At 55.4% G+C, this 21302-nt stretch overlaps 1 protein-coding gene across 1 annotated transcript; it reads left to right on the top strand.

Moving 5' to 3' along the window:
- The first annotated feature begins 3178 nt into the window (after window positions 1–3178).
- FTCD (formimidoyltransferase cyclodeaminase) lies at window positions 3179–18428 on the top strand. The gene is made up of 14 exons (XM_024560034.4): window positions 3179–3334; window positions 4121–4304; window positions 5696–5824; window positions 6722–6810; window positions 6948–7127; window positions 8268–8405; window positions 8530–8661; window positions 13831–13892; window positions 14242–14371; window positions 14482–14643; window positions 15302–15345; window positions 15554–15692; window positions 16875–16970; window positions 18146–18428. The coding sequence occupies exons 1-14, from the start codon at window positions 3281–3283 to the stop codon at window positions 18230–18232; spliced, it is 1626 nt and encodes a 541-aa protein (XP_024415802.2). The 5' UTR covers window positions 3179–3280; the 3' UTR covers window positions 18233–18428.
- The last annotated feature ends 2874 nt before the right edge of the window (window positions 18429–21302 follow it).

Raw genomic sequence — 21302 nt, 5'->3', positions numbered from 1 at the left:
CAGCCCTGCCAGCTGCCCACACCTGCGTGGCACTTGTCACACTTTATTAAATACATCTGTTTACTTGTTTACCTTTCCCTTTGGCTCTTTGAGGGCATGGAGAGCGTCTTGGTCACCCCTGGGGACACAGGAAGTACCCCTGGTATTTGGAGAATGAGGCCTGGACACAGCCCCCAGGGGAAAGGGCTGAGGCTCAGGCAGGGCCCCAGCCCCGAACCACAGACCACAAGAACCTTCCCCTTGAAAGGGCCAGAGGGTCCTGTCACAAAAGCAGAGCCTGAGGCAAGGGTGCAGGGGCAGGCAGGATGGCTGCAGAATCTGTGGGGCCCTGTGCAAAATGAAAACACAAGCTCCTAGTTCAAAGTTAGGAATTTTGAGATAGCTGTGGCAGAGAGTGAACCCAGGAGTGAGTGGGTTGTGCATCTGTGTGGCCAGTCACCCTTGCAGCTGGCCCAGGGCAGGCAGTTTATCTGGGAGATATTTCGGGGAAGCAGGGGCCTTCCACGGAAGTCAGGCCAGCCCCCGGTGTGCTGAGAGGCTCACTGCGCCTGTTTCCTGCCTGGGTCTGGAATGGGGAGTGCTGATCCCTCTCATTGGAGATGGTGATGGAAACCAGGGTCTGGGTGCCAGGTGAGGTCTCTGTTCCCTATAAATGGTGGAGCTTTTTGGGGTCCCCTATTCAGGGACTATTTATAGCACCTACTAGAATGTTTATGGTCTCACAACCCAGCGTCACGCCAGGTCCAATTCCTGCATCTTGAGTTCCAGCCGTGGCCAAGCCCTGGTGTGGGACTGGTTCCACGGGAAATGTACCACTGTTCCTGCCGGAGCCCTCCGGGCCGTCTCTGCTGCAGGCTACAGCGGGTAGGGGACCTCCTGGGCCCTGAGGTCAGGACCAGGGCCTGGTGTCGCCTCCTTTCGGGGGTTTGGCTTCAAGTGCAGGGTCTCCAGTCACTTTGTTGTGGGGACCAGGATGAAGATGTTGGGGTTTGAGGGCCAACCCGACTGTGGGGTTGCCTGCCCCTCGGTGCTCACAGCTCGGTGGTCCTAGACGCCCAGGACCTTAGGCCCCTGTCTCGGTCAGTTTGGGCCACAACAAACACCACAGACCAGGAGGCTTAAACAACAGACGTTCCTTGTCTCACAGTCCTGGAGGCTGCACATCCAAGGTCAGGGTGTCACTGGGCTGGTTACTCCTGGGGCCTCTGGCCTTGGCATGTAGACGCGTCTCCTGTGTCTTCACATGGCTGTCCCTCTGTGTGTCTGTGTTCCAATCTCCTCCTCCTCTTTTTTATTCTCTTCTGAGGATATGTTTATTGACTTGAGAGAGAGGGGAAGAGAGAGAGAGAGAGAGAGAGAGAGAGAGAGAGAGAGAGAGAGATGAGAGAAACGCTGATCGGTTGCCTCCTGTATGTGCCCCAGTTGAACCCACAACCTATGTATGTGCCCTGACTGGGGATCGAACCCACAACCGTTTGGTGTAGGAGATGATGCTCTAACCAAGTGAGCCACCTGGCCAGAGCATTTCCTCTTGTTATAGGGACACTGGTCTTGTTTGATGAGGGCGCACCCTTGTAACCTCATTTTAACCTAATTACCTCTGGAATGACCCTCTCCCCCAAAATAGTCACTTTAGGAGTTAGGGCTTCAATGTATGAATTTGAGGGCCACAATTCATTCCGTAACAGACCAGCATCCTCCCCTCCCAGCTGCTGGACACCGACCTCTGGCTGAGGGGCTCCTACCTCTTGGGGGTTTCTGTGGGTACACGAATGCAGCGCCAGGGGCCTCTGCGGGGAGAGGTGCTGGTGGGCACTTCTGGGCACCCCGGGGCCACAGGCTGTCTCCAGGCGAGGCCTGGCACCAGGGTGAGTTTGGAGAGCTGCCCTTGCTGGGCCTTTGGTGTTTGCCAGGGGGTGCTGAGGCTTGCACAGTCCCTCCGGGGATCCAGAGATGGTATAGTTGTCACCCGCAGTCAGCCGCAGTCAGCCAGGGGAGCCATGGCTGGAGAGGCTCCCCAGCCCCTGACAGTCTCTGGGTTCGCCTGTCTGCTCCAGGGTGGTGGGGCCTCTCCTCCTCTGAGTCCCCTTGAATCAAACAGCTGGGGATCTGAAGATCTGTGCACCTCCACGTCCTAGCCCCGTGGAGACTGCCGAGGTGTGAAGTGGCCTCAGACACTGACCTCTCTAAAGGCTGTGTGGGGTACCTGTGCCTGGGAGAAGGACAGATGGGGTGCAGCCTGCTCTTGGGAGGGGACTGTGGGGCAGCCATGTGATTGGTGGGCCTTTGCAGAATGAAATGCCCACCTTGATTAAAGAGCATCAAAAATTTTGCCTGGCTGGTGTGGCTGAGTAGATTGAGCACAGGCCTGTGAACCAAAGGGTCATGGGTTCGATTCCTAGTCACGGCACACGCCTGGGTTGCAGGCCAGGTCTCCAGTAGGGGCTGTGCAAGAGGCAACCACACATTGATGTTTTGCGCCCTCTCTTCCTCCCTCCCTTCCCCTCTCTCTAAAAATAAATAAATAAAATCTTTAAAAAAATCATCGAGAATTTTAAGACAGCACTGACCTGAGCAGAGCCCTCCGAGTACAGGGCCTTGTGCTGCTGATGGGGGTGCGTTGCCCCTTTGTGGGGAGCCCCTGGCCTGGGGGAGCAGCGGCCACAGCTGGGGAGAACCGGGGCCTGGCCTGGCCGGCCTGGCCCGCCAGGGCACCCACGCACCCGCACACACTCACTCCCCTCCCCCTCCCTTGCTGGGCCAGGCTGCGCTGGCCTCTGCCCGGAGCCAGGCCAGGGATGCAGCCTCACAGTGCCCTTCTTGTCCCTCGGACGCCCTGAGGCTTGGGTGTTTGCATGAAGAAACGGAGGCCCAGAGGGCCACCTGGAGGGTCATGAGGGAGGTCACACAGAGGGCCAGCTCTGGCCACGGGCCCGGTTGGGAGTGGACTCTCAGTGGACCTGAGGTTGAGGTCTGGTGGGGACTTTTCTCCACTGGGGATCCTGGTCACTGATGCTTCTTTCAGGGGTTCCCACCCTGGACAGAGTGATCCCTCCTCCTCCTCCAAAATCGTCAGCCTCACTGTGGGTCCTGGTTCTGCCCCGCCCAGACTGCTTGGTGTTTGCTGGGGGACCAGCCTGTCCCTCTCTCCTCACCAGGGCTGCTGGTTAATGAGCAGCCCGGTGGGGAGTGTAAAGGCGCTGCAGGACACAGAGAGCCCATCCTTCCTCCCCTCCTGCTTCGTGAGAGCAGTGCCCGATCAAAGATCAAGGCTCAGACCATGTCTCGCCTGGTGGAATGTGTCCCCAACTTCTCGGAGGGGAACAACCAGGAGGTGAGGTGCTGGGGGGCAGGCTGGGGGCAGCGCAAGGTGTGGGGTTGGGGACCCTCTCTTCTCTCAAAAGGGACCACCTCCTGTCACTACAGTGACACACATGCCCCGTGAGTGTGGGAAACAGAAGTGACTGACCTCAGGCAGGGGCCTGACCCCAGGTTTGGACAAATCACTTGGCCTCTTGTGAAAATGGGGCCCCCACCCCCCACCTACAGGGCCGTTTGAGGGTCCTCACCATAGTTCCTCCATCTTCCCCTCCCCACAGCTTCTCAGGTTGAGCACCGTTGTTACCCTCGGAGCACCTACGAGGAAACTGAGGCACACAGATTTCAGGCAGGCTACTGAGGGCCACAGAACAGTTCATACACTGAACCCCGATTCTAACCACGGGGCTTTTCTGTCACCTCAGAAGGTTCCAGGCCTTTCATGCCTGCCCTCCGATGCAGCTACTCCCACTGGAGGCCTCTTGGAGGGGCTGGAGCCCTGACCTCTGTGACCTGGGCCTACTGGTCACCTTCTTGGAGCCCAGGCAGCTCCCCTGTCTGTTCTACTTTCTGCCCCAGTTTCTCCTGGAGGGTGCCACTCATTGCCCCCTCCTCAGCAACTACAGCTGGCCGTGGGTCTCCCCAGGCTCCTGCTCTTTTGGGAATTCCCAAGTGCTCAGTGCCAGCTCGCTAGGAACACCTTCGGGTGGGTGGGGGACAGGAGAGAGACAGCCACCTCTGAATCTTCCATTCCCTCTTCCCAGTGGGGAAACCGAGGTGTGGGCCGGGCTCTCACCCCCAGGTGATTGATGCCATCTCCCAAGCTGTGGCTCAGACCCCAGGCTGCGTGCTGCTGGACGTGGATGCCGGCCCCTCAACCAACCGCACCGTCTACACCTTCGTGGGGCCTCCTGAGGATGTGGTGCAGGGGGCCCTCAACGCTGCCCGGACAGCCTTCCGGCTCATCGACATGAGCAAGCACAAAGGCGAGGGGGGCTATCTCTCCCACAGGGCATGGCCTGGGGTCTGGGGGATTGTCCTGGGAGGACCCCTACAGCCTCTGAGGGGTCTCAGACGCAGCCCATGGAACCTGCTGGGCCAGGTGGAGGTGCCTGGTGACTCTGGGCAGTGAGGCCCTGGGGGCAGGGGGTGAGGGCAAGGTGAACACTTGGCCCTGCTGGAAACCAACCTGTCAACAGCCTGCAAAGCCAAACACGTCAGGGTGGCAAGCAGGGTCCAAGGTCTCTGACCGCTCATGGGGGGAGGCCAGGCCCACAGGCAGGGAATTCACAAGTGACCACAGCTGGAGAGGAGATGGGGGCACATCTCAGAGTGAGGAGCTGCCTGGGGGATGGAGAGAAGTGCTGGGGAGTGCGGAGGGGTTCACCATCTTGAAGGGGGGCTGCTGGCTGGCAGAGGGGCTCAGCACAGACACCCAGCTGTCGGGGAGGGAGGGCAGGATGGCCGGTGCTGGGCCAAGAAGGCCCTCCAGCCTGGCCGGGACTCTCTGAGGGCATTGGCAGCCCTTTTGTGTTTCTTTGCGGTTTTTAAGGAGAGGGAAGGGCTTACATTGTTAACCCGAAAGTAAAAGGGCAAAGTGAGAAACACCACCACTCATTTGAGATCAAAGAGTAGTTGCTCAGGCCCTGGCCAGGTGGCTCCGTTGGCTGAAGGGCTGCCCCACACACCAAAGGGTTGCAGGTTTGATCCCCGGCTGGGACGAGTCGGGGAGGTGATGGATAGATGTTTCTCGCATCGATGTTTCTTTCTCTCTCTTCTTCTCTCTCTCTCTCTCTCAAACAAATAAACATATTCTATATTCTCGGGTGAGGATTTAAAAAAAAAAAAAAAAAAGAAAGACTAGCAACTCAGGAGGCACTGGTTCAGGCAGAAGCCCAGATAGTGTTCTGGTTAGGAGACACAGACAGTGGGCCTTTATGAGAAGGGCAGGGGAACTATTTCATCAATAAAAGGAAGTCAGTTCTATTGTGCAGGTAACACAGTGACACTGATTCTAAAGAATGTCTCGGTCCCGTAGTCCTAATATCTGCTTTCTGTTATCCTTGCAAATAGTTGTTTGGGGCACAGTGTTGCTTTGGGCCCAGTCCAAAAAGTTATTTTGCCCTGTTGTAACCTTCCAAATGTGCAAGGCAGTTCCTCTGGGAGGCAGCTCGGGCTGCATTTTGAAGTGGCTCCATTTATGTTATTTTTTACACAACACAGATGCCCAAACACTGGGGGCCTGCTTCTCCCAGGGTCCCAGTGGTCAGTGTGAACAGCCGGGAGTGTGGGTGGTGGGGCAGATGGGGGCCTGAGGGGGAGCCCCTGCCAGGCCCCCAGCTGGGCCTCCTGGTGCTCAGCCCCCATGTCTCTGCAGGAGAGCACCCTCGGATGGGTGCCCTGGACGTGTGCCCCTTCATCCCGGTGCGGGGCGTTGGCATGGCTGAGTGTGTGCTTTGTGCCCAGGCCTTTGGCCAGCAGCTAGCAGAGGAGCTGAGTGTGCCAGGTGAGTGGCCCCTGAGGAGGGGCACCCTGACCCCAGGGGCTCCCCCAGCCAGCCTCTCTTCACTTTCAGTTCCCATCAGCATCTCTCACCCTTCTCTGCTTGGGACTCCTTAAAAATGCAGATTATTCAAAACAAAACAAAACAAAACAAAACAAAACGAAAAACCCCTGCCACCAGTGAACTGACAGGGAAGAATATTTCTGCTTCCTCCATAAGGAGATAAAAGCATAGGGCGCCCCAGCCTCTGGGAGGCCCTGGGGTCTCACAGACTGAGGCGAGGAGGGGTGGGATGGGTGGGGAGCAGAGCAGCCAGTTTGTGATGTAATTTAGCAAGATGCGTGAATGGCCCTATCAATCTGTGCCTCTTAATGGAATCATCTCACTTTGGGGGATTAACCAAGAAAATGACTGGGAACAAATGGGGGCAAATTGGAAACAGAGTGTGCAGTGGACAGGGCACGTGAGCTCGGGGGCACGCCCCGCCCTACGCAGATTTGGGGGTAGCACACACCTGCCACTGTGCTTGTGCGGGCGTTGGGAGTTTGTGGTGAGTTTCCTCAACTTGTGGCCCTATTTATTGTACAGTGAAAATATATTTTAGAAAGAAATATGGATGCCCTCCCAGTAGCATGCCCTAATTCTCCTGGTCAGCCGATGGCTTTTGCAGGGACATCTGTATAGGAGGAGCAGAAGGGTGGGGCCTGCCCTGCCCCAGGGTGGGCAGAGGGGTGGTCCTAGCCCATGCCTAGTGTCCATCAGTGACCATCCACAGAGAAAGGGCACTTCTGGAGAGGCAGGAGCTGCGGCTAGTGAGCATGGCCTGCCTCGGTTCTCCTCTGGGAATGGGGGTCTGGACTGCCCGGCTGCCAGTGCCTGACCAGTCGGGCCCCCTTGCAGTGTACCTCTACGGCGAGGCAGCGCAGGTGGCCAGTCGCCGGACCCTGCCGGCCATCCGGGCAGGGGAGTATGAGGCCCTGCCTGAAAAGGTGCCGTGTTTTTCCGATGGCGGGCGGGTTTGGGGTGAACCCTGCAGGGGTATGTACCCTCTTCCTTCCCCCTCCCCCAACCCTAGCGGGGCACCCCTTCCATGGAGTGCAGCACCCCAGGGTGAGTCTTTCCACAGCTCAAGCAGGCTGAGTGGGCGCCCGACTTCGGCCCCAGCACCTTTGTCCCCAGCTGGGGGGCCACTGCCACAGGGGCACGGAAGTTCCTCCTCGCCTTCAACATCAACCTGCTCAGCACCAAGGAGCAGGCCCACCGCATCGCCCTCAACCTACGGGAGCAGGGCCGGGGGAAGGACCAGGTGAGAGGCAGCCAGGCTCACCTGCCATCACTATGGGCTGGGCTCGTTCCATGGGCCACCAGGGGCACAGGGAGAGGATCAGAGGCTATGTGGCACCATGGGGTGGACCTGCTGACCAGCCCAGCCTCAGAGTCCATGCCATGTGGGAAGAGGCAGGATGGGGTTCCATGTTTGCAATGGGGGAGCATTTGCTTTAAAGGGCATTTTCCATGGAAGCAGGCAGGGCCGTGCCTACTGGTAAAATACTGCAGCTTTTCTGTCCTGGAAGGAGGACAGCTGCTTTCTGTAGTCACTCTCAGATACTACCCTCGGTACTGTCAGGTCCCCCCAGCCACTCCCGTGTGCCCCCAGATACTCTTAGCGACCCCGACCCACCCTGTCTGCCACAGCAGCAGCTGTCTCCGTGGTGGAGCATAACTGCTCTAGAAAGTCTGAGTTGGACACGGGTAGACACAGGGACACCTGGTTAAGGAGGTGGAGGGCAACGCCCTGCTGGCCTGCTGGCCCTACCTCCAGAGGCCCCAGCTCCCCCAGGTCCCCAGCCCACGGACACCATTGTGTGAGCACAACACAGAAGCAGGGAGAACCCAAATCTTCCTTCTGCTCTGAAGTCAAGGTAAGAGGTGCCTCCTCAGATGGGCTGAGTCAGCCCAAGGATGAGGGGCCCAGAGCCCCTCTGGAGCGAGGGGTTCAATGGAAGGAAGGGAACAAATGGAAGTTTGGAGCTGTGTAGGGATGGCCTCAGGCTGGCCCCCGGGGCAATGTGGGTGGAGTGTTAACCAAGAAGCAGGGCCTCGTCTGAGCCTGGTGCCGTGGGGTAGGCATCCTGGAGCCTGGCCCTTTGGGGCCTCAGTTTTCCTGTCTCAGGCAGCCCCTTTCTGCTGGCTCCGATGAGAGAGTGGGAGAGTGGGGAGTGGGCCATGTGTAGCTTGGCCATCGGGCGCACCACACATCTGTGGGGCAAAGTGGGCCAAAGTGGGCCAATGCACCTGCCTGTGTCCTTGCCTGCCTTGTCCAGGCCTCTCGGGAGGAAGGGGACCCCTGGCCAGCTGGGGGATGCAGGGGCAAGTAGCTCTCAGCACCAGGAACCAGGAGGTGTTGGACAGGGCACGGGCTGAGAAAGGCTTGTCTCCTTTGCAGCCAGGACGTCTGAAAAAGGTTCAGGGCATTGGCTGGTACCTGGATGAAAAGAACCTGGCTCAGCTGTCCACGAACCTCCTGGATTTTGAGGTCACAGGGCTGCACACGGTCTATGAGGAGACCTGCCGAGAAGCCCAGGTGAGCAGTGGTGCCCCCTCCTGGTTGGGAGATCCCTCCAGGTGAGCAGGGCGGTGTCCCCACCACCCTCCTGGGAGTTCTCATGCCCAGTCCCCTGGGGGCTGATGCTGGCTGACCTCTGCAGGAACTGAACCTCCCAGTGGTGGGCTCGCAGCTGGTGGGCCTGGTGCCCCTGAAGGCCCTCCTGGATGCTGCTGCCTTCTACTGTGAGAAGGAGAACCTTTTCATCCTGGAGGAGGAGCACCGGATCAGGCTGGTGAGCTGTGCCCCCAAGGGAGGGATCTGCGGGAGGGTGGGGAGCAGGCAGAGGGCTGAGTGGGAGCCGTTGAGTGAACTCCAGGCTGCAGGAGCAGGTCTGGGTGCTGGCAGTGCCCACACATGGGCCCGCAGCCCTGTCCCTGGGGCCCGGACTCACTCCTCCTTTGTTTTATTGTCTGCGCTTAGAAGCTGAGACCACACTATTTGTATTTGGGGGGCACCATTGAGGTTTGCTTTGTGACCTAAAATGTGCTCAGTCTTGTAGAAATTCTGGCGGGAGGACTGTCTTTTGGCCTCCCTTTCTTCCCTGTGGTTCTGGAGCCACCTCACCTCCAGCCCCCTCACACTTCCAGGTGTGGGAGTGAATCTCTGGCACCTGGGTCCACAGACTTTTATGGTTCCACGTGTCCCACGTGACAGCTTTGCCTTGGGTTCCACCAGCCTGGCGCTCCTCCCATTTGAGTGCGTTTCTGACATTGAGCAACGATTGGATTTCTCCAGCAGTTTTTGTTTGGTAGTTAAAGTTATTTTTGAGTATTTGCCAATGTAGCGGGTGTGCCTGGACTTACTTTTGTCCTATTTTCAGGCATGTCGGGGTGTGTGTGTGGGTGTGTCCTTCTGGTTACTGTATATGGAAGTTAGTCTACTTTTTAGGTATGCTGGTGATTACTATTATAATTTAATATACTTACCTCTTTTCATTGAGTTCTTTCCATTTTAAAATTATATCCAAAATTTCAAATGTATTGATTTTTATCAGTACATTGACCACCTTCTATGAAAATGGAAAAATAAACACACAATATTTATTCCTACCTTTTCTTCTTTCTCTATTTCCTGAATTTTTTTGAGGTACCGCATTTTCCAGGGAGGTTCTTTTGGTGCTTAATTTTTTTTTATTATGGTAAAATACGCAGAACATAAAATCTGTCATCTTAACTATTTGTAAGCGTATAGTTTAATAATATTAAATACACTCATAATGCCGTGCAGCCCATCACCACCACCCAGGACGGGCTTTTCTGTGTCTGCAAAACATGTTGTGGGGAGTGTGACGATGCCCCTGAGCCTGAAAGTTGCTGGGTGGCATCGCCATCCTAACAATATGACACCCTCCGTCCGTGAGCAGGGACGCGTTTTCATTGTTTTTATGGCTTTAAATTCTTTCATCAGTGCTTTGCAGTTTTCGCTGTGTAAGTCCTTCCCCTGCGGGGCTGATGAATCCCTAGGTATTTTATTCTTTTGGATACTATTGCAAGTGAAGTTGCTTTTATAAGTTCTTTTTCAGATTGCTCATTGTCTCTGTATAGAAATGCAGCTGACTCATGTGTGTTGACTTGGTATCCAGCTACTTTGCTGAATTCATTTATTAGTCCCAAGTGGTTAAAGTTTTAAGTTTAATAACGTACTTACTCTTTTAGCACTTGGTGAATACTTAGGCAATGTCTGTTGACTTGGCAAAGAAAGACAAGAAGACTAATGCACTGTGAGAGCGGCCAGCTTTGCTCCAGATTTAAATTGTGGTGTTATTTTTACATGGTCACATGTATAGCCTTGACCTTCTGTACCCATATCCATGTAGGTTAATTATATTAAACATCCACAGATAACTAATCTCAGTTCTGTAAGTAAGGTCAACCAGTGCCTCTCATTTCCCGCCAGCCTCCTTGCTGGTCTGTTGGCTGGATCTCACAATAAGCTGATTTTTAATGAAAGGCTCGGGGTGGCCTTTCCGTGGGTTGCGGCATGTTTGGGAATGTCTTTCTTTCTGTGACTTTACTCTTGGGAGACAGTTGGACGACCAAAACTCCAAGTCACTTGTCTTTCCCTGGGAACCTTGTGGTCGTATTTGTAATTACTGCCTTTTGGAATTGGATGTCACTTTGGGAGGTCATCTCCCCGCTCGAGGTGACCTGTCCTTTCTCCTTGATGCCTGGCGGATTCCCCACTTACCCTGGGTATTCAGTAACGCTGTTACATATGTGTTGCTCTTAGTTATTTTATGTCATTTCCCCTTTGGAATGGTGCTCCTTGAGATTTATGGATTTCATTGTTACTTCCTTTCAGAAACACTCTCTTTTATTATATTTTTGACCCAGTTATTTGGTTCTTTTACTTCAGGGACACTGATTATATTGTAGAAGCAATTTCTGTCTTCTAAATATTCTATCTTTTCTCTACTTTCTTTCCGTTCATTTCCCCCTGGATTAATGTGTTTTTCTCAAACTTAACTTCAAGGCACTGGTACAGTTCATGGCCAGTTTATTCTCTTTCTTTTTTTTTTCTTTTAAATTCTCTTTGTAGCTTTTACAAAAGTTTGTGTAACTTTTCATTTTGGTGTGGTTTTGTACTCCCAGGAAAGATGCAGGACTAGTACCAGGGCCACTTTTCTCCCGTCCAGACTCACCAGGTGTTTGCAATTTGCTCCATTTGCTTTATTACTCTCTGTATTCACACATAATCATATTATTTTTTTCTGGACCATTTGAGAGTAGGTTGAAGACACTGTGCCCCTTTCCCGCTGACTTATTCAGGGTGTTTTTCTTAAGAACAGAACATTCCCTTACACAACTGCAGTATAATTACTCATATCAGGAACCTCAATATTAATACAAATTCTAGCATCTAATCTATAGGCTATAAATCAATTCCATCGGTGTCTCGATAATTTCCCTCACAGATATTCATCCTCTGCTCCAGGATCCAGATGACACGGTGCGTTTAGTTGTCAACGTCTTTGTCTCCTTTAATCGGGAACAGCTCCCCAGTCCTCCTGGCTGTTCTTCATTGACCTTGGCAGACTTTAAAGTATGAGCTAGTTGTTTTGTAAAGTGTTCCTCAGAGGTGCGGGCCTGTCGTTTCCCACGACCAGATGCGGTCACGCGTCGATGCAGGAGCAGCACAGCAGGGACGGGCCCTCAGAGCGGCCGGTCAGGAGGCCATGTGCCCGTTATCTCAGGGGATGACTTGCGTCCTTGGTTGAGGTGGCATCAAGACCCAGTTTTCCACTGCCGTCTTTCTGTTTTTGCGCTTGTAATTAGTTAAGTACTCGGTGGGGCGGGACTTCCAGGATCTGCAAACACCCCGTGCGTGACTCCCCAAATTCCAGCCACAGGTATCGGGGCCAGCAGTGGCCTTCTGGCTTCATCCCAGAAACAGCCTTCACCTGTGCCACCTGTAGGTATTCCTTATCGACATGTTTGATGCTCTCTTCTATTTTTTAACGTACTGCTTTCTATGGTTTAGCTGAAAGGTCTGGTTTTGCCCATTGTTCCTGCTGACTCTCCTGTGGTGTTTTGTGATTTTGGGGGAGGGGAGTGTGGGCTCTTTGGGACTTTCTCAGTGGTCGTTTCAGACTCCCGGGTATGATGTCAGTGTTTGCCGGTTAGATGCTTGGGAACACTGCCACGGGGGCCTTTTCATTTATTTTCTTTTTATCATAAAATTTACTTTTTATTAAGTCCATTTTATTCATTATGCTATACAGTTGTCCCATTTTTTCTTTGCCCCCCTCCTCCTGATAGCCCCATTCCCTCCAGAAATCTCCCCCTTACTTCATGTCCATGGGTCGTACATATAAATTCTTTAGCTTCTTCATTTCCTATACTATTCTTAACATCCCCCTGTCTATTTTTGTGCCTACCAATTGTGCTTCTTACTCCCTGTACCTTCCCCCCATTCTCCCCACCCCTCCCTGCTGATAACCCTCCATGTGATCTCCATTTCTGTGATTCTGTTCCTATTCTAGTTGTTTGCTTAATCTGTTTTTGTTGTTTAGACTCAGCTGTTGATAGTTGTGAGTTTGTTGTCATTTTACTCTTCATTGTTTTGATTTTCTTTTTCTTAGATAATGGGCCACTTTAGATGGAGTCTCGTGCTTGCTTCTTTGGATGCTCACGGCTTGTGAGCTCAGTGAGAGCGAGGCCCGCGCCTATGTCAGGGTGGCTCAGGGCCACGGTTTCCAGGAGAGATGGTTTTCTGCTTCCCCAAAGGGAAGGCAGAGACAGGGTTGAGCCCCAGCTGTGTCCTTCAGAGGGTTGCTATTCTGGTCCACGCTTGGAGATGTCGCCTTTCAGGGCTCTGCTGTCCGGTGCCCATTTGTTGAAGCTCAATCCTTCCCTCCTTAGGAGGGGCCACTGGAGGTGCTCAGGTGTCCCTAGGATGGACCCAGCCTTGGGGCGAGCAGGCCTTTCTGGCTCACCTTTCTGGTCCCTACTGGCCTTGAGTGATTTCCTTTACTCTCTGCCAGCTTAGCTGGGTGTTTCCTTTCATTTTACAGATTCGGTCCATCTCTCTGGGGTTTTGTGTGTCAGCAGGGCTTTGCCTACGATGAGTCCACAAGCACACTCTCCAAGGGCCTCTGCGCCTGTCCCCACGTGTTTGGAGACACCTCACGACCACCCGTGGGACCCTGCCGGCTTGTTCCTCCTAAGCAGCACTTGCCACCTTCTATTTTTATTTTTTATTTTTTGTGGAAATGTCAGCCTGTTTGGCTTAGAAAGAGCTGGGCCTTTGTTGCTGGCATACGGCACCATAAAGTGTTTTGAATGTTTTTTAGTGGAAGGAATTCTAATCTTAAGTGGGGATTGTTCCAATTTCATTTTGAGTTTAGGTAAAATTCACTCTTCCTTGCGTAACAAATCTTATGTTTAGGCAAAGCAGGCAGCTGCTAGGCTTTAAAGGCTAGTTAGTTGTTGACACCTGAGGAAATGAAACCTTGTCCAAAGAGGCAGTGCTGCTGGCCCTGTCCGCAACGAGCTCCTGCACCCGGTATCACCTGTGGGACAGGTGGGAAGGCCCTCGTGGTTCGGGATGAGGGCCAGGTGCTGAGGGGTCAAAGGGCCAGCTCCTCTCTCTAGACATCGGTTTCCCTCTGGAGTAACACCCATGGGCAAATGCGTCAGAGGGTCTGGCAGGGACGAGGTGCCTGCTCTGGGCTAGGGTCTCTCCCGGGTGGGCCCAGTGTGGACAGGAGCCAGCAGTGGTCGGCAGGGCCACTAGCAGGCGAGGGTGTGGCCGGCTCATCCTGGACTCACTCCCCCCACAGCGGCCGACCAGGGTGGGAATGCTGCTGTGAACTGTGGTGGGACTGAGCTTTCGGTGGCCTTCCTTATGTGTGGGGGGTGGGCTGAGGTGACTTGTCAGCCAGCAGCCCCTTCTTTTCCAGGTGGTGAACAGGCTGGGCCTGGACTCCTTGTCCCCCTTCAATCCTAAAGAACGGATCATCGAGTGAGCTTGCTCCCCCAGGCCCCCTTTGCCCCCCACCCTGCTGGCCTTCTCTTGGTCACTTATTCTCAGCAAACACCTGGGTGCCATCCGTGGGGTTGGGGGCTGGTTGGGGGGTGCAGTGAGGCCCCAACAAGGTCCCACTCTGTCCTCAGGGGGCTTCCAGGGTGATCACAGCTCCCCCCGCACCCTAGGCTGCAGTTGCTCTGCAAACTGGGACTGTGTCCCCTTTCTCATGTTGGTGAGGATGGGGTAGGGGGTGGGAGTTAAGGACCAGCGTCTAAGCCAGACCTTCCTTGACAGTCTGTAGTTACCACCCAGGCCCCATCCCTGTCCCTCCTGGGTCCCACAGATACCTGGTCCCTGAGAGCAGGCCTGAGCAGAGCTTGGTGGACAAGTCCCTGCATGCCTTTGTCCAAGAGGTGGGCGCCCGCTCGGCAACCCCAGGGGGCGGCTCAGTGTCAGCGGCCAGTGCAGCCATGGTGAGCTCAAGCAGGAGGAAGGGACGGGAGTGGGGACAGGGGTGGTGGGGGTGGTAGACAAGGACTGGGTGGCAGCAGGGGTCCTAGTCCCTCAACTTGCCCCTCCACAGGGTGCCTCGCTGGCCTGCATGGCTGGCCTGATGACCTATGGGCGGCGCCAGTTTGAGCACTTGGATGCGGCCATGCGTCGCCTGATCCCACCCTTCCACGCAGCCTCAGCCAAGCTGACAGCGCTGGTGGATGCAGATGCCCAGGCCTTTGGGGCCTGCATGGTGAGTGCCCAGAGGGGCCAGAACATGGTCAGTGGTGATCAGAGGAGAGAAAGCTGTGTGCCCTTGGACGCATCCAGGCATCCTTCAGGAGGGCAGGTCCTGGACACAGCCATGCTCACAGCACAGGGGGGCACAGACAAGGCGGCCTGTCTGCGCAGCTGTCAGAGAGCTTTGAGCACATTGTGTGGGGAGTGACAAGACTGGTGTGGCCACTCCCAGCAGAGGCACCTTTGGGGGAGGGAGGGACACAGTCTGAACCTTTATGTCTAGACTTTGGGGGCCGTACTGTTGCCTGGGTCATTTCTGAGCAGTGACTGCAGGCTGGGTGCTGTGGGAGGGGCAGGATGCAGGGACCTCACAAGACCCCTTTGGGGTTGGCAACCCTGCCCAGCTGCCAGCCCTTTCTCTCCAGTCCCTTAGTGCCCTCTGTGGGGTCCCTGAGCCAGGTCATCTTCCTTGATGGGGGCCCAACACCAAGAACTTTAAACCACGAACCCAACAGAAGCGCTCTTCCCAAAGTGATGTCTGTGCCATGTGGAAATGCCAGCCAAGTTGGCGATGTGGGCACTCTGAGAGGCTGCTCCCGCCCTGCCCAGGTCCCGTGTGGCCGGATCTGGCTTCCCCTCACCCCATGTGTTTCTGTGCTTTGTTCCGGCAGGAGGCGATGAAGTTGCCTAAGAGCACACCTGAGGAGAGGGACAGGTGGGTGTAGCCCCAGCTACTGTGGGGCAGGAGGACATCCAGGCTCCTTGAAAGGACTTCACTTCCAATTAAGCCATTTTCTGGGCATGCATTTGTGGTTAAAGAATGACTTTCCTATTGTGCGTCTGCTCAGAGCTGCAGGAGTGGGGTCCAGGGTGGGGTTCCTGAATGACCTGGGCTGCAACCCTTGGTCCCCTCTTGGTTCCAGACGAGCAGCTGCCCTGCAGAAGGGGCTGAGACAGGCAGTGGCCGTGCCTCTGGAGCTGGCGGAGACGGTGGCCTCGCTGTGGCCGGTGCTGCAGGAGCTGGCCCTGTGTGTGAACTTGGCCTGCCGGTCAGACCTGCAGGTACATGGTGGAGCCTGGCCTCCCACTGTGGTGGGTCACTGGGCAGTCACAGATGTTCATGGGTGTTTACCGAGTGAGGCCTGGGCGGGAGCCCGTCCCAGGTGGTCTTGGTGTGTTAATCTCGTTTGAAGATGGAGAACTCAGGAGTTTGCTTAAGGTTGCAGGACAGACAAGTAACTCAAGAGTCCACCCCTGACCCTCTCTGTGCCTCCCCCGCTCCCTCCTCCTGGCCTCCTGGTTCTAGGAAATGGGAAGACAGCTCTCGGACGTGTACACATCACACGGTCCGCAGCCCGTGTGCGGAGGGCTCAGGTCTGCGATTTCTGCAGCTCACACTCAGACCCTGCAGTGTGTAAGGTCTTTATAAGTGAGACACTTGTTTTCCATGTCTGGTCTTGAGGCTGCAGAGAAGTGTCCCCTCCTTGCCTGGGAAGGTGGCTGCATGGGATTTGTCAAGAACGGAAGCCACCTGGGCACAAAGGCTGTGGTCACCCCCCATGCCCCCATTCCAGGTTCCCCCGTGGGCATCAGCCTGAGCTCTCCTTGCCCTGTGGGATTCTGTGAACGTCTAACATGTTGGAGCTCATTGGTGAGGCCCCTACCTGTGGCCAGCTCCACCCAGGCCCGGGCACCACGCAACATTTGGTGCATCAGGTCAGGGAGCACTGTGGCCAGTGAGATGTGGGCCTGGGTCAGCTGAGTGTGAGCCTCTGCATGTTGGATGGCACGGGGTCCAGGGACCCTCTGGGAGGGCCATGCTCCTACCAAATGATGGGCCACCAGGTTCACTCCATCCCCCATCACTTCCACACCTGGGGTTTTGATCCAGGAGTGGGCCCAGGCTGCCCTGAAGCTGATGTGCTGGGAGGCTGGACCTTGCTCAGATAAGAGGGGCCTCCATTTCTAAGCTTGAAGGTGGAGAGTCAGCTGTGGTCATTAGCCCTGTCCTCTGGGATGACAAGGCTGGAGCCTAGTCCCTGCTGCGGGATGCAGGCAGGTGTCCTCAGATGGGCTGCCCAGCTGCCTCTGGGGGGCCCTCAGTGATCGGTGTGCTGTCATTGCTGATGAGGTGTGAGGGCTCAGAGGGGCAGGCATGCACCAGGATGCCAGATGCTGCTGCCCAGCCCAGGCCCCAAAGCACAAGACTTGCTGTCCCCTAGCCCTGTCCCTGTGGCCTTGCAGGTGGCGGCCAAGGCCCTGGAGACAGGTGTGTTTGGTGCGTATTTCAACGTGCTCATCAACCTGAAGGACATCAGTGATGACAAGTTCAAGGACCAGGTGAGCTGCAGGCGCTCAGGGCTGGCCCCATGGAGGGGCCTGCTGGAGCCCCTTGGGGCTGTGGTTTGTGGCCATGGTTTATAGCCGTGGGCCAGAGCCTCTGGCAACAGGCCTTCAGAGGAAGTGTCTGTCTAGCTTCCTGCAGGTGGACGAGGCCTGGTTGGAGGGCAGCTGTTGTCCTCTCTAGGGGTTTCTGTGGAGGCAGGTGGCAGTGCCTTTTCCTTCACCGTGGGGCTGTGTCTGGACTTGAGCCAGTCCTGAGTGGGGACTGGGAAGCTGCCGGGATTGGGGCCCCCGTGCCCTTGATGGAGCTGTGGCCTGGCTACCTCGAGACTGCCCACAGTGCCTACCTGACTAGTGGGGCTGCCTGGGCCCAGGGTCCCCTGGACTCTGGCCAGGCCAGACCCTGGCACCCGCAACACAGGGCCTCAAAGAACAGTTGCTCACCGACGAAGTTATCTCAGCTTTGGCATTCACTGTACTTTCATTGTTATTGTTATTGAGGTAAAATTTACAGAACATACAATTTTCCAGTTTAAAATGTACAGTTCAGGGATTTAGCATACTTAGAATGTTGTGAATTCACCACTTCTGTCTAGTTCTGGAACATTGTTGTCACTCCAATAAAGAAGACTCCAAACCCCTTAGCGCCCTGTTCCCCTGCCCCAGCCCCTGCCACCACCAAGTGGTGCAATTTCTCTCTGTGGTTTTGAGAGAATTGTTAAGAAGCTATTTCAAGGCTGGGACTGAGGGCACAGTGGCCTTTTCAGGGCCAGGCTCTGTCCCCATTTGCCTGGTCCAGCCACGCTGATGACGTTGGCCATCCTTAGGGAAGTCACTGTTTATCGCGTGGGCACTGAGTTAAAGGACTGACCACCTGAGCACTGCCCCTTGGGCCTTGGGAACAGAGCCCTACCCTTAGCAGTCATAGCTGAAGTGGGAAGACCAGGATGGGGGGGAGCCTGGGGCCTGCCTGTCCCCAAGTCTCAGGACAGAAGAAGAGCCCCTCCCATCTCCAGCAGGAGGCCTGTGGGGAAGCTCGGGATGGCCTAATCATCTGAGTGGACAGTCCAGGGAGCTTGGGCCAGAGGTGGCTCAAGGAGGTGGCAGGGAGAACCTGGGTCAGCAGGGATGGGCAAAGTTGCAGGGTGCTGACTGGGCCCCTCGTCTGTCAGGTCCGCCAGCGCATTTCCAGCCTCCTGCAGGAAGCCAAGACCCAGGCCGAGCTGGTGCTGGACCGTGTAGGGGAGCGGCAGGAGTGATGGCCAGGAGGGGCCTCACTGGACTCAGTGCCCCCAGCGCCCCCTCTCCCTTCCGATCCAGCTCACCTGACAAGACAGGGTGGCCTTTGGAGACGGTCCTTGTGAGGCCCAGATGGTGGGCATGGGGGTAGGTGGGGCCTGTCTGAGGTTGGTGGGGTTGCCCACCATCACCTGTGGCCTCTAGTAAAGTCACAACACACCACTGCCTGTGTACAGTGTTTGGGGTTTGGGGGAAAGGGCTGAGCCCAGTGGGCAGGGGTGGGCAGGGGTGGGGACTGGTGATGAGGGTGAGCAGGGGAGATGAGAGGAAGTGGGGGCAGCAGCAGCATGAGAAGACATGCTGGCTCCAGTGCCCCACGTGTGAGGTGTGATGGGGCCTGAAACCAGTCAATCGCCACTCCGAGCACCTGGGGCTTGGTGCAGGGTACCTAGTGACCTGGTGAGGTGGTCTTGGGGTTGAGCATGGGCACAGCCCCCATGGAGTAACAGGTTCCCTCTAATTGCGTCACTTCTGATGTAGGGTGGCAGACAGGTGTCTGTGGAATAGGGTGGCTGAGTCCCAGTGACATGCAGGGCCAGTAAGAATGAGGAGCAGCTGGTGTGTCAGAGTTCCTGGGGAGGTGATGGTCTGAGCCCAGAATGAACCCCCTGGGCAAGGGTGGCCCTACTGACCCACAGCCCTCAGCATGAGTGGGGGCCGAGCCCCTGCGGTCTAATGTCGAGCTGCCCTGGCTGGTGCATGAGTGAAATCAGTGCTACCTGTCCTTCCACAGGCCTCTAGCTGCTCAGTACACAGCAGGAGCGGACTCCCGTGCTTCCCAACACAGCCTGCTGTCAAACTCGGGGTTTTGCCCTGGGAAGTGGAAGATGGGCATTAGTGTAGTCTTGCTATCTTTTCTTTCTTCTTTTTTTATCCCAACCTGAGGACATGCTTATTGATTTTGGAGAGGGGAGAAGGGACAGAGAGGGAGAGAAACACTGATGTGAGAGAGAAACATCAGTAGGTTGCCTCTTGCACATATTCTGAATGGGGACTGAACCCACAACCTTGGCATGTGCCCTGACCAGGAATCAAACCTGTGAACTTTTGGTTTATGGGACAATGCTTCAACCAACTGAGCCACACCGGCCAGGGCTCACTATCTCCTCCTAGATCTGAGGGTGACCATCTTTTCATGTCATTAACGATCTATTTTCTTTTCTGAGGCGTATTTATGTGTGTTGCCTGCTTTTCTATTGGTGCCTTCTCCCGACTCAGCTGCACCTGTGGAGGTGGCCTCCTGGCCCCAGAAGGTGCCCGGCATGGCTACCCCTGGGAAGGAGCAGTTTGGAGATATGGGAGCGCCCCTCACACCTTTACTATGTATCTTCTGTGTAGTGTGTGGGGGTGGCAGCAAACATTCGAGGACTACGTCATATAAAACACCCAGGGCCGCTGTGGTTCCTGTGAGTGAGCAGGTCCGTAGGACTCGCAGTGGGAGCCAAGGGGACTTTGGCGTGGGGGTGTTGGTGAGGGAACATTGGCGAAAAAATGTTAGGGTGAGGAGGTTAGTGAGGGGATATGCCACTCTGGGGGACAAGAGCATGGCTGGTCCAGGCCCTTCGTCTTTGCTGGGTCTCCTTCACTCGTGTCCATTCTTCTGTGGGGACAGGATCATGTCCAAGTGGGGCCCGAGGGGGACAAGCAGGCAGAACACAGGGCCCTGCCAGCTGGGGCTGTGGTGGAGGGTCTGAGGGTGTCCCATGTGTATGAAGTGAAGGTTCCTGTATGAAACCATCATAGAACCCTAACTCCCACATCACACGTGACAGGCAGTGTGTCTGAGGGTCCCCGAGGGGCTAAGGGGTGGGCACGTGGGGCTCAGAGGGCAGTCCCAAGAGCGGGTTGGCGTCCTTGCCCTCTGGAAAGGTTGGGTGGAGAGCTGTGGACACCAGGACGGCGAGCACTCTGTGGGGCTTGGAGCTGGCCCGCGCCCTCGAAGAACCCCAACTGCCCACTCAGGGGTGTTGTAAGTCCCTTCCAAAGGGACAGATGTTCTTGCCTCCTGAGGGTCACAGGTTGAATGTGCGTGTGCCAGTGTCAGAGAGAGGGACATGCTTTTCCCTGCAGCGGGGACCCCGGGCAGGGTCCGGTGGGCAGAATAGCAGCTATGTGGGGGGGGAGGGAGTCTCTGCCTCCCACCACCCTTCTGACCCCTGGAAGTTCACAGGCATGCATGCTTCAGTCTGAGTTCTGGGTGGTCGCAGGGTCTTTTCCTTCTCTTGCTGGCAGTTTGTATGGCTCTTCGTGCGGTGGAGAAAAGGGGGTACAGGAGGGGAAAAATGCTTGGCTTGAAGCCCTGCCTCCAGCTGCGGCTATTGTAGGCAGACAATGAGCGATGGGGATGACTAACCTCCAAACGAGTTAATCACCCCACCAGGTAACAAACAAGGTGTCAGCATGTTCTGGGCTGAAGGGTGTCCCCTCCCATTCACACGTTGAAGTTATAGCCCCTGGTACCTGAGAATTTGCCCCTATTTGGAAATAGTCAGTGCAGATGTAATTAGTTAGGTTGAGACCAGTTCATACTGGAGTAGGGTGGGTCCTAATCCCAAACACTGGTGTCCCCATAAGAAGGGGAACTGTGGGCACAGACACGCACAGGGAGAACAGCACGTGAAGATCAGGGTGATGCTGACAAGTCAAGGAGCTACCAGGAGCTGGAGGATGCCTGGGCAGATCATTCCCGGAGCCTGCGCTGGGGCCTCTGGACCAGGACAACCCACTTCTGTTGTTTCCGCCACCAGCCTGTGGTGCGCAGTTTGGGCAGCCCCAGGAAACTGTGAATGGTGAGAGCAGAGCATCTGCATGGGCCCCAGTGGTTTAATGGGGCGCTTCCCGAAGGGGGAGCTTAAAGACCTGGAAGTCTGAACAAGAAGTCACTGAGGTTTCCAGGGAAAAAAAAAAGAATCTGTCCATCTAAATAACCACAAAACAGCCTCATGCAAACCAACAAACATTTTTAAGCACTTTGGCCCTAGTTTGAGGATAGGGGGAGATGTCATTGACCAAGTAGCCCTGTTTTCAGCC

The sequence above is a fragment of the Desmodus rotundus genome, chromosome 2 (genome assembly GCF_022682495.2).
Source record: "Desmodus rotundus isolate HL8 chromosome 2, HLdesRot8A.1, whole genome shotgun sequence".
In the NCBI taxonomy this organism is placed as follows: Eukaryota; Metazoa; Chordata; class Mammalia; order Chiroptera; family Phyllostomidae; genus Desmodus; species Desmodus rotundus.
This window is presented reverse-complemented; position numbering and strand designations above follow the sequence as displayed.

What these genes read in the sequence shown, in the direction of transcription:
- FTCD (XM_024560034.4), top strand. Translation starts at nt 3,281, where the DNA reads ATGTCTCGCCTGGTGGAATGTGTCCCCAACTTCTCGGAGGGGAACAAC. An exon ending in ACACCTGAGGAGAGGGACAG is followed by an intron (nt 15,346 to 15,553) that starts GTGGGTGTAGCC and finishes TCTTGGTTCCAG; the next exon opens with ACGAGCAGCTGCCCTGCAGA. An exon ending in ATGACAAGTTCAAGGACCAG is followed by an intron (nt 16,971 to 18,145) that starts GTGAGCTGCAGG and finishes CTCGTCTGTCAG; the next exon opens with GTCCGCCAGCGCATTTCCAG.